At 43.5% G+C, this 14,728-nt stretch overlaps 1 protein-coding gene across 2 annotated transcripts in view; it reads right to left on the bottom strand.

Moving 5' to 3' along the window:
• The window catches only part of PRPSAP1 (phosphoribosyl pyrophosphate synthetase associated protein 1), a 30,879-nt gene that overhangs the window by 3,447 nt on the left and 12,704 nt on the right, over positions 1 to 14,728 (bottom strand). For both annotated transcript variants that reach the window (XM_079904187.1, XM_079904186.1), the window contains 4 exons: positions 8,877 to 9,049; positions 7,194 to 7,309; positions 6,671 to 6,726; positions 5,809 to 5,954 (listed from right to left, as the gene is read on the bottom strand). In XM_079904187.1, coding sequence (XP_079760313.1) covers positions 5,809 to 5,954; positions 6,671 to 6,726; positions 7,194 to 7,309; positions 8,877 to 9,049 — 491 coding nt within the window. The remainder of the gene's footprint in view (positions 1 to 5,808; positions 5,955 to 6,670; positions 6,727 to 7,193; positions 7,310 to 8,876; positions 9,050 to 14,728) is intronic.

The following is a 14,728-nucleotide window of genomic DNA, read 5'->3' as shown; positions in this document are numbered from 1 at the left end:
ACTGACATAATCGGTTTCCTGAAAGTTAGGAAGCTGAAGACAATAACCACAAGTCCATCATCTTTTCCTGATTTAACTGGTCCTTAAAGTAGAGGCTTCTTATCTCACTACAAAATTTATATGTGAAAACGGCCCATCAGTGCACAAAGCAAACTACAGGATGCAGAAGGGACATCGGAATTCACCCTGTAAAGGAGGTTAGTAAACTGAGGGCGGGGAAATATTTCAGAAGAACAGGCTAAACATTCTCCTTTTTCTGGAAAGCTTTTTTAAATTCTGAAATAGTTACTAAACTAGTAGTGGGGGAGCGGGAATAGAATAAATTCAGGGTAAGTATATATAGTTCAGTAATTATCAGTAAGCAATCCATTTTAGCTGAGTTCTATCTATAGGCGCTGCAAACCTGGAAGAACATGTCCCTTTGCGTATACTAGCAAACCAGCTGAGTTGAAATTCAGCACTATTTTACAGGCAAATTTCAGTAGACATTTCCTGATTTCCCATCTTGGAAACAAGGGCAATTTGTTAAATGTGGGCAGTCAAAAAGGCTCTGCGTATAAGTATCACCTAGAAGGGGGAGGAAATAAACTACCAACATCAGAAAAGCCTTCCTCAAATTCTGTCTTTAAATTAAACCATGTGGGTAGGTGGTTACGTTGACCTACCCGCTTCTTAAAGAGATGCGGCCCCTTTCTTGACCATTTTTCTCTGTAAAATAAAAAAAAAGACTGGGCTTCCCTGGTGGCGCAGTGGTTGAGAATCCACCTGCCAATGCAGGGGACACGGGTTCGAGCCCTGGTCCGGGAAGATCCCACATGCCGCGGAGCAACTAAGCCCGTGCGCCACAACTACTGAGCCTGTGCTCTAGAGCCCGTGAGTCACAACTACTGAGCCCACGTGTCACAACTACTGAAGCCCACACGCCTAGAGCCCGTGCTCCGCAACGAGAGAAGCCACTGCAATGAGAAGCCTACGCACTGCAACGAAGAGTAGCCCCCGCTCACTGCAACTAGAGAAAGCCCACGCGTAGCAACAAAGACCCAACACAGGCAAAAATAAATAAATAAATAATAATAATAATGACTCCTCATTTAAAAAAAAAAAAAAGACTGAAAGCCAGTAACCTTCATCAGACATCAACAGAAATTCAGCTCTCGTTTGATGCATGTCACAGTATTCCTGTTGACTTCTCTGTAAGCCTCTCCCCAAAAAACTTTTGTCAGTTTGAAATGAAAAACAGGCATGGCAAGGATCAAGGCTTAAAAAAAAAGGGTCAGTCCCCGCTCATAACTGCCTTTGGGATTGGCACAAACTGGATACATAATTTGGTGGCTACTAAAAGACGAGACAGACTTCATGATAGCATCAAGAGAACAGGACCTCACAGGCTTAAAAAAATGCCCCCAGGGCCTCCCTGGTGGCGCAGTGGTTGAGAGTCCGCCTGCCGATGCAGGGGACACGGGTTCATGCCCCGGTCCGGGAGGATCCCACATGCCGCGGAGCGGCTGGGCCCGTGAGCCATGGCCGCTGAGCCTGCGCGTCCGGAGCCTGTGCTCCGCAACGGGAGAGGCCACAACAGTGAGAGGCCTGCGTACCACAAAAAAAAAAAACAAAAAAAAAAACTACATCGACTTACTGCAGTAAAAATGTCAATTTAGCAAATGATTTCCAATGTTCTTATGGAGGAAGTAGGAAATTGTCTTCTGCATTTATAATTGGCATTTTCCAGGTAAAATAGTGCTGCTTTTACAACCATCCTTTAGATTACACACACACACACACACACACACACACACACACACACACACACACACACACACTCTTTTACTGTTTCGCCAGAATCAAAAAACCTTCCTCTCCTAAAATAAAGAGTGAAAAGGGACTAAGAGGAATTATTCATTCCTTATCCATTTTGATCTCGGTCTATTTCTAATTCAATGGAATGTCAAACTTTATCAACAGACTGACATTAAAAAGAGATATACGAAATAAAATAAGGTCGCCAGTAGAACTAGAACTGAAATTACTTCCAAGCTCATAACGCTATCTACATGCAAACAAGTCAAAACCTACATTTAACAAATGCTCAAGAGGAGCGGATGTCGGTTTTCACTTTAGTGCTGAAAGCCACACCTTCACCAGTAAAATTAACAAGCCAGGAAAATCACGGCAGAGCAGGTGCCCCCCTCTCATTTTTGCATTCCAAGCTCTTAAGTGTCACCACTGTGGCAAACACAGAGCACTGTTCAGTGGAACCACTGACACACAATCCTGTCAAGTTCGTTAGATTCCTTGCCATCAGGGAGGTATCAATTCTATCTTATAAAAGAGAAACATTTATACAACCTCACTTTTAATGAATTACTTTAAAAAAGGGCTTCTCAACCTTGGCACTATTGACATTCTGGGCTGGATAACTGTTCAGTAGCATCTGTGGCCTCTACTCACTAGATGCCTGTAGCACTCCATGCCCCCCGGCTGAGACAACCAAGAAATGTCTCCAGACACTGCCAAATATGCTCTCGGGAGCAAAAGCCCCCTCGCTTGAGAACTACCGCTCTAAAACAATGGGTTCCAGGGACTTCCCTGGAGGTCCAGTGGTTAGGACTTCACGTGCCAATGCAGGGGCTGTGGGTTTGACCCCTGGTCAGGGAGCTAAGATCCCACATGCCTCCTGGCCAAAAAACCAAAACAGAAAACAGAAGCAATATTGTAACAAATTCAATAAAGACTTTAAAACTGGTCCACATCAAAAATACTTCAAAAAATAAAATTAAATTTAAAAATGGGTTCCAGGAAGATAACATAGTTCTTCTTTCTTAAAAATACACAGACTCCGAGAGTCTGCTTTCCTTTGTCCTTGTTCTAATGTCTTCATCTTCATTACTATTGAATAAACTATGATGACATACTAGAAGCAAAACTGATACATAAACATAAAGCATATTTAATTTGGAAGGTACGGAATACAATTACACATACAAGAAATAACATTTTTTTCAGAATTCCCTTGGCTAAATCTATAAAAGGGGATCATAGAAAATGATGCTATGGAGACTTCCCTGGCATCCCGAATGCCTCAACCAAAAAAAGTAAAAAAAAAATTAAAGAAAAAGAAAATCCTATGGCGATTATAAAAGTTGTAAACATACCAACCATCTATCAAGGAATGACAACACTGTTACAATAAGTAATAAGGCAACATTCTCAGAAGAGAATCTCACCATATAAAATACTGTGGCAATTTGGCAATATCTGTCAACTTAACTTCTGACCCAATAATCTGATTTCTTGGTCTTTATCCCGTAAATACATTCGGTCACTTATGAAAGAATGTAAGTCGAGGTTAATCACAGGCAATGACGTACAGTGACTGAGCGTATCCACTCTGGAGCCCAAATCTTGGTTTCTAAACACTACTTCCCACTGAAGGAACTGGGGCTCCGTGGAGAAATGGCTGATCCCAGGGCTAAGAAAGTATGAGATGAACATGGAACATCTAGCTGTACCAGAAAGTAACAAGGAAGAGTCAACACATGATAGGGACACGTCCAAAGAACATGGGAGGCAGCCTGAAGGAGTCCTCTTTGGCCAAGTCTGAGACAGTTTGAGCGTTAACACAAGTAGTAGCAATGGACTATAACGTGCTGAATAAAACAAGATTCCACAAATCCACACTGATATAAATGACTGAACGGACAGGGAAGAAGGGGAATTAGAAAAACCTCCATTTGACAAAAATCATAGTAATAAGTGATTCAACCCAATATGAGGAAAGAAACAAGCCCCAATGAAAGGATATTCTACAAATAACTGGCCTGCACTCTTCAGAATATCAAGGTCACTGGAGACAAAGAACAGAGGAGTCACTCCTGATTAACTGAGACCAAAGAGAAATGACAACTGGTGCAACGTGTGATCTTACACTGGGTCCTGGGCCCCAAAAAACTGTTTTCTTTTCCTCTGAAGGACATTGGTGGGACAGCCGGTAAAATGTGGATAAGGTCTGCAGATTAGATAGCAGTGTCGTAACAACGTTATTTTCCTGAGTCTGATAATCATACGTGGTTATATTAGACAGTCTGTTTTTAGGAAATATACACAAGTATTTAGCAATAAAGGGGGCATTATGTCTGCAACTCACTCTCAATCATTCAGAAAAAAAAAAAAGGCATATAAATGTTCAATTTGGGGGCTCTGAGTGAAGAGTAGAGAGGAATTTGGTATTATTCTTTCACCTTTTCTCTAAGTCTGCAGTTAGTTCAAAATAAAAAACTAAAAAAACAAAGTCGTGTGGATTCTGGAGTCAGCAGCTACATTCCAAACCCTGGCGCCACCAGCCCCGGCCGTGTGTCTCGGTTTCCTCACTGGCAAAATGAGGGATCACAAGAGCACCTATGCGTACTATTGTGTAAGGACCAAATTCGAAGATCTACTAAAGGGCTTAGAACAGCTCTTGGCACATAATAGGGACTCAACAGATGTTTATTTTATTTTATTTTAAAATTTATTATTATTCTTTGTTTTATTTTTGGCTTGTGGGAGCTTAGTTCCCCAACCAGGGATCAGACCTGGGTCCACAGAAGTGAGAGCACCGAGTCCTAACCACTGGACCGCCAGGGAATTCCCAACAGACGTTTATTACTGTTGGAGCCTTGTTTTTTATACCCAAAGGTTGGGAGAAAAATAAGTGCATCAACAGGTGACTCGTTAAATAAATTATGGCATATCCATAAACAGTATACTATGAAACTGTAAAGACAGAAATCTGTATGGACTGAGAAGGAGCTATTGAATGAAAAAAGCAAGGGGCAGAACGATGTATAACATACAACTAACTGTTTGTGTGAAAATGAGGGAATTTGCTTGTATTTGCATAAAAGCTCTAAATGGATACACAAGAAACCAACCACATTGGAGATCAGAGTAGCTGCGGGAGAGGGGGGAGGTGGGTGGGTGGAAAGGTTTTTCACCATAAAGGATTTTATACTTTTTGAATTTTGAAATATGTGAATGTATTCCCTATTCAAGAACTTTAATTATGAAAATCTCAAAAAAAAAATGCTGTGACACTAAAAATTAAAGAGTATATTACTTGTTTCTCATAATAAAAACCTCCAAAGTTGAAAACAGAGCAGTGGAAATTTTACAGAATGGGGAAAAAAAATTGTAATGTTTATACCTTAGACAGGAGCCTGTCTGAAATAACCTGTCTGCGGTGTAACCATGCTAATGTTTCCCCAATGTATTAGTCTGTATCTTTCTGAGGCATGGCAAATAGATACAGATTTTAAAAAGAAATACTCTCCTTCCTCTAAAAACCATGATATATCTTCCAGCATAGAATGCTTGTTATTGTCACTCAAAAGTCCACCGAAGTAAATAGCTTCCACTGTTGGATTAAAAATAAATTAGTCCAGTATCAGGTCAAAGGGCTACATCACTAAATTAAGTGCTAAAGTTACCTGATCACCAAAGCCTGATATGTGATCAATGGTTGCTATCATCCATCTTACCAAAATAAAAAAGCTTAAGATTTCACACCACTACACATATATCTTTTTTACTAAAGCTAAAATTGTTTCACTCTCTGAACGCCAAGTGCTGCCCAGATATGCTCAATTGTCCTTACCTAGTCTACAAAAGCGTGTAACAAAATCTTTGACAAAAGGCAAGATCAACATAATACCATTCGGTTATTTAAAAATACCACAACAGCATCTACATAGGTATTAACTCCTAGGCATTCATACTATTCGAAACTTTCTTCCATTTACAAATAGAATCAAACCACAGAGCCGATCTTACATGGCAATTCCAGCCCAGGGTGGACAGTCGCGTTCTTAACCATCGGGGGAGAATGACGGCCGTCATCCATGTCCAGCTCTGCACACTGAGCCTCCCCGTGGATCACAGCTAAACCCAGACGCAGCCTCTCTGCGTACGACTGGGCCCTAAGAGGAAGATAACGGGAAAGGGTGAGGTTCATGGGAAGGAAAACCCAAGCGCTGCTTTTTCATCACTTTGTTAACCACAGAATGAAAATATCACTTAACCTTTTATGGATATGCAAAGGAATTATTTCTACAAATCAGGAAGTGCGGCCCAGGCCGGAATGTAAATGCCTCAAGAGGCACTCGAGATGGGATGTGGGCTGGTATCTGATTCTAGATCATTTTGGTTCTACCCTTTGTCCAACAGTCTCACACTCATCTTCAGGGCTTTTTTGGTTTGTTTTGGTTTTTTCCCCTATTTTTTGGCTGCGCCTCAAGGCATGCTGGATCTTAGTTCCCCAACCAGGAATCGAACCCGTGCCCCCTGCAGTGGAAGCGTGGTGTCTTAACCACTGGACTGCCATGGAAGTCCCTCATCTTCAGAAGAACTCTGTTCAAAAAGGTCTCAAAAACCACTGTCTCAAAGGCGCCCACAGTCTTCCTGTTTTCCTTTTCCTGAGAACTTGAAGGAAGAACTTCATTTTCTCCCAGGGGAAAAATGAGTAACTCCGAGAAATGCTCGTGTTGTTTGGAAACTAGAGGTAAAGCTGTGGTTTGGGGTATGACAATGATTTGGAGGAAAGCTGGAGCTGATGAGTTTTCACAAGCCGTATTAAGACAGACCTCGGATTCTGAAACACCCAAAAGGGATGTGCATAAATGTCTGGCTTATTTACCTTTTTGCAGCATCAGGAGACTTAGCTACGATGACTGCATTCCTATAATTTGGAATCTAGATTTGGAGGAAAAATAAGAAAATACTGAAAAGGTATCAAAAAAATAACACCTGGGTACTGACAATACATTTTTTTCCTCCTATAACAATGACCCACACTAGCAAACAAACAAGCTAGAATTTCATTCACTCATTTTAACATTTTTTAACCCTTATCAATTAGCGTCATTGCCAAAGTCTGCTACATGAAGAAGATAAAAAATAATGAATTCCCCAAACCTTCATTTTAGGAAATATAAGCAAATTGCTAAAAATACTTAGAAGGAAATCCATTTTTAATTTCTTTAAAAAATACTATCCTCTGTGCCTAAATGCTGACCTTATCTGACTGCCTCAGGCATTAAGACTTAAGGGAGAGATCATTTGATCATTGGATGTGCCTTTCAATACTGAAATCTGGTACCAGAGAAGAACTACATAGGGTCTCCTTTGAGGACAATGGGGTATTTATTGATGCTCCTCACTTCTTCCTGGATATACTGAAGCAGGAAAGGTGAGGCTCTAAGGTTGTCCACAGGAAAGCTGAAAAAGCCTTGTATTTCCTTTTGATGAAGATCCATAGTGATAATGTGAGTTAAACCTGAAATTTTAAAACAAAAAATTACAAAGTTCACCCCTACAAGTTAACGGCTACAGTGGACACAAACTAGAAGCCCAATGCCTCTTTCCTAACGGAAGACTGAAGGCAGGGGGGTACTGGGAACAAGCATGTTTGTTATAGACCTTATTTGCAATCTTAACAAAACTTAATGAACTAAAGACAATGTTAAGCCTAAAGTAAAGGAACCTATAACCTTCCACATGGATTAAAACACTAAAACTAAAAAATAGTGCTCTCCCTCTACTATAATCATCAGCTTAGGCCTGAACACTGGGAAAAGAAAAATCAGGTAGAAGCAAAAATATAAACATGGGGCTTCCCTGGTGGCGCAGTGGTTGAGAGTCCGCCTGCCGAGGCAGGGGACGCGGGTTCGTGCCCCGGTCCGGGAGGATCCCACATGCCGCGGAGCGGCTGGGCCCGTGAGCCATGGCCGCTGAGCCCGTGAGCCATGGCCGCTGAGCCTGCGCCTGTGGAGCCTGTTGCTCTGCAACGGGAGAGGCCACAGCAGTGAGAGGCCCGCGTACCGCAAAAAAAAAAAAAAAAAATATATATATATATATAAACATGGAATTAAATACTGGAGCAAAAATAGATGTAAAAAATAGGCCTTGGTTAAAGAATCTAGGAAGAAATGTTAAAGGACTGTGGATTACAGCAGAAGGAATAGGAAAGCAAAAGCGAAGTAATATATATACTAGAAGGAAAGAAATCCACAGACACAATGATAAGAGTTTGGAAACGTGTATATGTCCGAAGAGAATGGGTCAAGTACAGAAAAACAATGAAAACACACTCTTATAATCAACAGTGCTAAGCAAAAAAAAGGTACACATATAAGTACATGGCAAATGGCCAAGGTCACTGAAAATTTTCCAGAGCGAAGAAGCAGAATTACTTGTTCTTTCCAAAAACATTACACATTTTTATAGAGAATGGAATTCAAATGTGTTTCTCAGGACTCAGATATATATTTGAGTTTTTAAATAAACATGCGGCAAATACAATCCCATTAATTGTAAAGGGCTATTACATTTGATTTGGAGGCCATAAAGTACGTCACCACTACACAAACACACAATGAAAATGATCTGCTACAAAGACAATCGGGGAGGGGGGAAAAAAGGAGTATATAAGCTGAAGAAGTAGTAAAGGAAAAATCCAGTTTTACTATTATGTACATCAATAGAATTTAGCTAAGGTTTAAATAAATCTAGACCTGAAACTCAAAAGATCACATCCGAATGCCAAGATCGCCATCTGAAGTTTCGATGATGATAAGATGAAATGGAAAAGAAGGTGGAATGAGGAAAAAGTCCAAGATGAGAGAAGTAAGCCCTGAAGCAGACAAGGTCACTCTGAAGGAGGACAAAGAGAACAGAAAAAGAAATGACACCTAAGCTCACACAGCCCTAAGCAGAACTATGCAAAAGGAAGCAACACTTAGAGGAAACAGGTCCCCAACCAGCTACCTGCGGTATGGACTAATCTGGCACGGGGGACGGTCCCAAGCACCGGCGCGGGGTCCCGGGGCGCTGGCCACACTCACCGGCTTTCGCTAGCATGGACGCCAGGAGCTTGCATACGATGGAGCCCCTCTTCCGCATCTTGCTCTGCTTGCTGTAGGGGAAGTAGGGGATGACGCCGATAATATTCCTGGCACACGCGGTCTTCAGTGCATAAGCCATGATCAGTAACTCCATCACGGCTGTATTCACGTCTCTGAAACACATGAGGTTTGCACTTTGGGATTAATCTCATTTATTAACCCCTGGCAAAGATCTCAACCTCAGCAATCTGACCGGGGCTGCCAAGAATGACGTGACGTGGATCCTCACGCTAGCTTACGACAGCACTTCCTGAAGAGAGGAGAAAGCTCACTGACTCCTCTTTATAGCCGTCTGAGTCCCGGTTTGCATGAGAGGTTACTTAAGTTCACACAAGGTTATCCACTTTCACCTGTGCCTGGATCTTCTGTCAGTGACACGGTCACCGGAGTGGCAGGTGAAGCAGGCAGTGACTGCTGACGACCAGAGTGAACCCACACCTGCTGGCACCATCCCTGGGATCTGAACTCGGGCCAGAGTGCTAGCACCTCGTTTTCCTGGGAACACCAAGGGAAACCCACCTGCCCTTGTATTTAGCTGCCGTAACCATAAAGAATTTGGTCTCTTTTTTTTCTTTTGGGAGTAGGGAAAAGGGTGAGGGGTGGGGAGATTTTGGAACTTAATTTCCAAATATCTCCCCCATCCCTTCTTTCCTTGAGATACATAGATTCCTAACAAAGATTACCCAGATAGACAAGAAAATATGAATCTGAAAGGTATTCAAAGGAAAGGCTATTTCCAAATTTTAACGAATGCTGACTGCTAACCCTTTGCCAAGGTTGATCAAGCAAAAAGTGGGGACTTCCCTGGTGGTGCAGTGGTTAAGAATCCACCTGCCTATGCAGGGGACACGGGTTCGAGCCCTGGTCCGCGAAGATCCCACATGCCGTGGAGCAACTAAGCCTGTGCACCACAACTACTGAGCCTGTGCTCTAGAGCCCGCAAGCCACAACTATGGAGCCTGAGTGCCACAACTACTGAAGCCCGTGCGCCTAGATCCCGTGCTCTGCAAGAGAGAAGCCACTGCAATGAGAAGCCCATGCACTGCAATGAAGAGTAGCCCCCACTCACCGCAACTAGAGAAAGCCCGCGCGCAGCAATGAAGACCCAACACAGCCAAAAATAAAATAAATAAATTTACTGAAAAAAAAAAAAAGCATAAGGTGGCCTCTGCCCTTAAAGTTAAGGGCCTTGAAATCCTTCCGGATGACCTTCCAAAGCTCTACCCTCTCTCTCTAGCCTCCTCATACTCCTCTTTGGATTATCCAAGTGTCTTCAAACAGCCTCTCTTTTGCATCAGGAGTGTATCTCCCTTGCCTTCACCAGATAAAGAAGATCATTTCCCACGTCCTAGTTCCCACCCAAGTGAGGAGTAGGCTCTTCAGATTATACAGTTTCTGAATTATCTGATCTGCAGCAAAATGGAAAGCCTGCCATCAACATAGCAGAGACTTAATAAATGCTTGTTGGATAAGTGGTGGAATGAAATACTCATCACGAAATGCTTTTTAGCTTGAAGGACAGTCAGGCCATTTTCCCCCAGTCTCTTCCAGTTTATGTTTACACCTGTGCCCCTGGAGTGAGCGATGCAAAGGACATCCTTTCACTCTGACAATGTTTTCCACACCCACGTTCAACTGGTGGAACTTCCAACCTCTCCTTTGTAGTTTGGATTTTTCACAACTATTTCAAGATTCTGTCCTAAGTTTCTATGTTTGTTTCTCCCACAGGGTAGGCAGAGTTGATTCTGGGCTCAACTTCAAGGTGCAGTTGTCAACCTAGACATGCCTTGTGCATTGCTGACAGGTGATGTTACTTTCCAGCTGCCATTTCCTTCCTCTGAAATAAAGTGGTACATTCTTCTCCCTCGTGCTCCCAAATTAATAATGTCCCAAGTCTGCCATCAAAAGGTCAGAGGACACACGACCTTTTGGTATAATCAGGAGAAAACACTTATCAAGGGCTTCCCTGGTGGTGAAGTGGTTAAGAATCCGCCTGCCATCGCAGGGGACACGGGTTCGAGCCCTGGTCCGGGAAGATCCCACATGCCGCGGAGCAACTAAGCCCACAACAGCCCCCGTGCGCCACAACTACTGAGCCTGTGCTCTAGAGCCCGCGAGCCACAGCTACTGAGTCCGCGAGCCTAGAGCCCGTGCTCTGCAACAAGAGAAGCCACTGCAACGAGAAGTCCGCGCACCACAACGAAGAGCAGCCCCTGCTTCCTGTATCTAGAGAAAGTGCGCACGCAGCGACGAAAACCCAACACAGCCCAAAATAAAAATAAATAAAATAAAGTTTAAGAAAAGCCACTTATCAAACACCTCCAAGGTACTTAGGAATTCATAATATTTGGTCGATTTTCAGCACTTTTCAACAGTTTTCATCCTGGGGCATCAGTTCAACAAATATTTATTGAGCACTTTGCACCAGGCACTGTGTTAGGTGTGTCAGGTGGGGAGATAACAGGGTAAGCAAGGCTGACCTCATTTTGGGGGAAGGCCAGAGACGCCCCCGGGATCACCCTTGTAATCATCTGTCCCAAGGAGCACAGCTAACTCACCTAAGAATGTTCCCCTTCCCAAACACTTATCCTTCGTTCCAGAGGGGAGAGCCTCCCTTCCCACAACGGATCATCGACATTGATGCCTTGTGGGCTCTGGTGGCTGAGCTGGAAGCCTGCACAGTACTCAGAGGACAGAATACAGGTAACTCAGGAGTCCGCATCTAAACCACAGGCATCACATACACCGTAGCGAAAGCCTCCTCCATATACAGACTGCCCGTCGACGTTAGAAATAAAACTAGAGCTTTCTTAACCTTCCACTTGTGTGATGCGATGCGTGGCATTATAAAAGCCCCACCGGACCTGGTGGTTCCTCACACCAGATCCCAATGCCAACAATAACTGTGGAAGTTAATTAAACAGATCCTGGAAGAGGATCTATCTGGGTCATGGGTTTCCAGCTGGCTCTGTGATAGCATTTATAAGACAACCACACAACACGAGGTTTGGAGAGCACACAAGGGAAGGCCAGATGGTAAGACATGAATGTAACAAGAGGAACAGTTTTGGAGGAGCCTTGATTTCAGAGTAACTTTCTTTCCGCTAATGACTAATTTCTCTCCTGAGGTTTTTATTTTTTACTTTTTCCTCTTCCTAATGCCCTGTGCCAAGGGAGTCAACATTCTCTAGGCTAAGGAAAGCCTCCCCGCCCCACCCCTTATTGGTCAGGACGGCAACAAAAGGGCCTTTGTCACAACGGCTTTACCCATTCACTGAGGGACACTGGACAAACTGGATACCAAGCAGTTACTCTGCGGGCCAGCAGGGCGAAGAGAAATTGGCTGGCAGCCTCTGCTTTGTTTATCTGTTCCCTAAGACTGTTCCAAGTACATCCTGGCTAGTGCCTGCAGTCTTTGTATCTAAGTAGGACAATCTTAACTGTTTACCAACTATTTTTCTCTGGCCTAAGACTATCACATCTTATATTAAACTCAGCCCTGACTGCTCTCTCATTTTCGATAGACGAAAACGAGAGTTAAAGAAACAGACATGGTCTATACGTATCAATTAAAATTGCAAAGACAGACCAACACCACAGATGCAAGTACTGAGAACAGGTCATTTGCCCCGTCCCCACCTCCAACAATGAATTCCCTGCAGCAAATCAGCTGTAATGTTCTTTTAATGCCTCTTCTTATGTTACATCACCATACCAGAACCTGTAACATAAAACATGAAATTGTCCTTCAAAAAACACTTTGTGAGCTTCATATCTATTATACTTAGTTCCAACGCTCAGTACGTTTCGAAACTCCTTGAGTACCACCCTGTGATATTGTGATTTCTAATAAGAAATATGTATTTGGTTCCCATTTCGGGCACCAAGATCCCTTCTAAAACCTTTGGAATTTCCTAAGCCTCGAGAGGAATGAAGTTGTCTTTAGTTACGTTAAGGAGGTGACTTCTGGACTGCACCTAAAGGAGGGGACTGGTTGTCAGGGAGACAAACCACGGGATTAGAGGGGTTGGACTTTCAGTCCCATCCGCACGACCTCTGGAGGTTGAAACAATCGCCTAAGGCTAACGATATCATCAATCATACCTATGTGATGAAGCCTCAGTAAAAAGCCAAACGGAGGGCATTCAGAGAGCTTCCAGGTTGGAGACCGTGTAGAGACTGGGGAGAGTGGCGCGAAAGCTCCGTGTCCCTTCCTGCATACCTTGCCCTACACATCGCTTGCATCCGGCCCTTCCTGAGATACATCCAGAAGGTGAATTCCAAAGAAATTCTGAACAACGGCAGCACCAGAAAAAGGTCTATATTGTATCTCAGGACATCGGCTCTAAAGGCGACCGAACTCATTTCAACGTCTAAGCTTTGTTCTGTTTGTCTAAGATCAGCCTTATTACTTCAGGTAACATCCTCTCCTCCTCAATAGAAAAATCTGTAAGATACATTCCTTCCCATTGTGCACAGGGATGTTCCCTGCCATTCCGGTAAACAAAGGATGCTGCCTGCCATCCCAGTTCCACCAGGATCAAGCCACTTGCCACTGCAGTCGCCCACTGAAGGCAAGCCCCGAGGGGAACTCAGGATGGAGGAAAGTAAGCAGCACTGTGGGCTTGGGATACCTGCCCTGGATAGAAAGATGCATATCTAAGGAGTCATTTCAGTGACCCCAGATCCCTGCATCTTCCCAAGTACAGAGAAGCACTCGAATCATTAACTTGAGATGTCTGTTCTTTTGTGAGCAGCAGTAATCTTGTGATGTTCCGCTACATGGTTTTTTTCCAGCAAAAACCTCATATACATCCTGGCTCCTCCCTTACCTCTTTGGAGCAGTTTCTCAGAGCCATCTGAGGGGCTGGCTCCGGGCTACAGTCCTCAGTAAGGTCCCCGAATAAAACTTAACCTGCAACTTTTAGGTTGTGTGTTTCGCTTCAACTGACAGTCTATACAACCAATTATAGCAGAGAGTACTAAAAAACTAAATTCCCCGCTAAATTAACTAAATTTAGTTGTCACTAAAATATTCTGTAGTCGGCAATAAAATAGCTTATTGTGACAAACCCAATAACCCTTTTTTTTTTCCAATAACCTTTTTATGGGATACATACACACAGACTTCTCTTTGTCCTTTCTCCAAATTTTTCCTCTCCAATCCCCATCATCCTAAGAGATACGGGAACCACAAGGTGAGGATGTTTTTGCTTTGATACCACCAAACTGAACCACAGGTGAAACAGAAGGGAAGGGGGCAGGGCACAACCGTTAAAAGCATGACATAGCCTGAGGATATGACAGAAACTGATTAGAACAAAATGGGTCCAAGATGGAGGACAAGTCGGCTTCCACTAGACCTTGAGCCTCAGTATACGCTCACTGTAACACATCAGCAAGCTAAATGACACACCCACAGGCGCCAGGACAGTTCCAAGACGCACCATAAGGATCAAAAAGTGGGCGGTGGCCCACTTCCTGGAAATCCCCGCCCCTTCCTGAAATAGCTGGAATACTCCTCCCACTCATTAGCCTATGAAATGACCCACCCCTATAAAAACCGACAACCCCACACCCTGGTGCCTTTCTCACCTTCTGAGATGGCCCACACTCTGTCTATGGAGTGTGTTTCTCTCTAAATAAATCCACTTCTTACCTATCACTTTGTCTTCTCACTGAATTCTTTCTGTGATGAGACATCAAGACCCTGAACTTCGGGGGCTTCCCTGGTGGCGCAGTGGTTGAGAGCCTGCCTGCCAGTGCAGGGGACACGGGTTCAAGCCTTGGTC

The sequence above is a fragment of the Stenella coeruleoalba genome (assembly GCF_951394435.1).
Source record: "Stenella coeruleoalba genome assembly, chromosome: 19".
Taxonomy (NCBI): Eukaryota; Metazoa; Chordata; class Mammalia; order Artiodactyla; family Delphinidae; genus Stenella; species Stenella coeruleoalba.
Note: the sequence above shows the minus strand (reverse complement) of the source record. Positions and strands in the feature narration are given on the sequence as shown.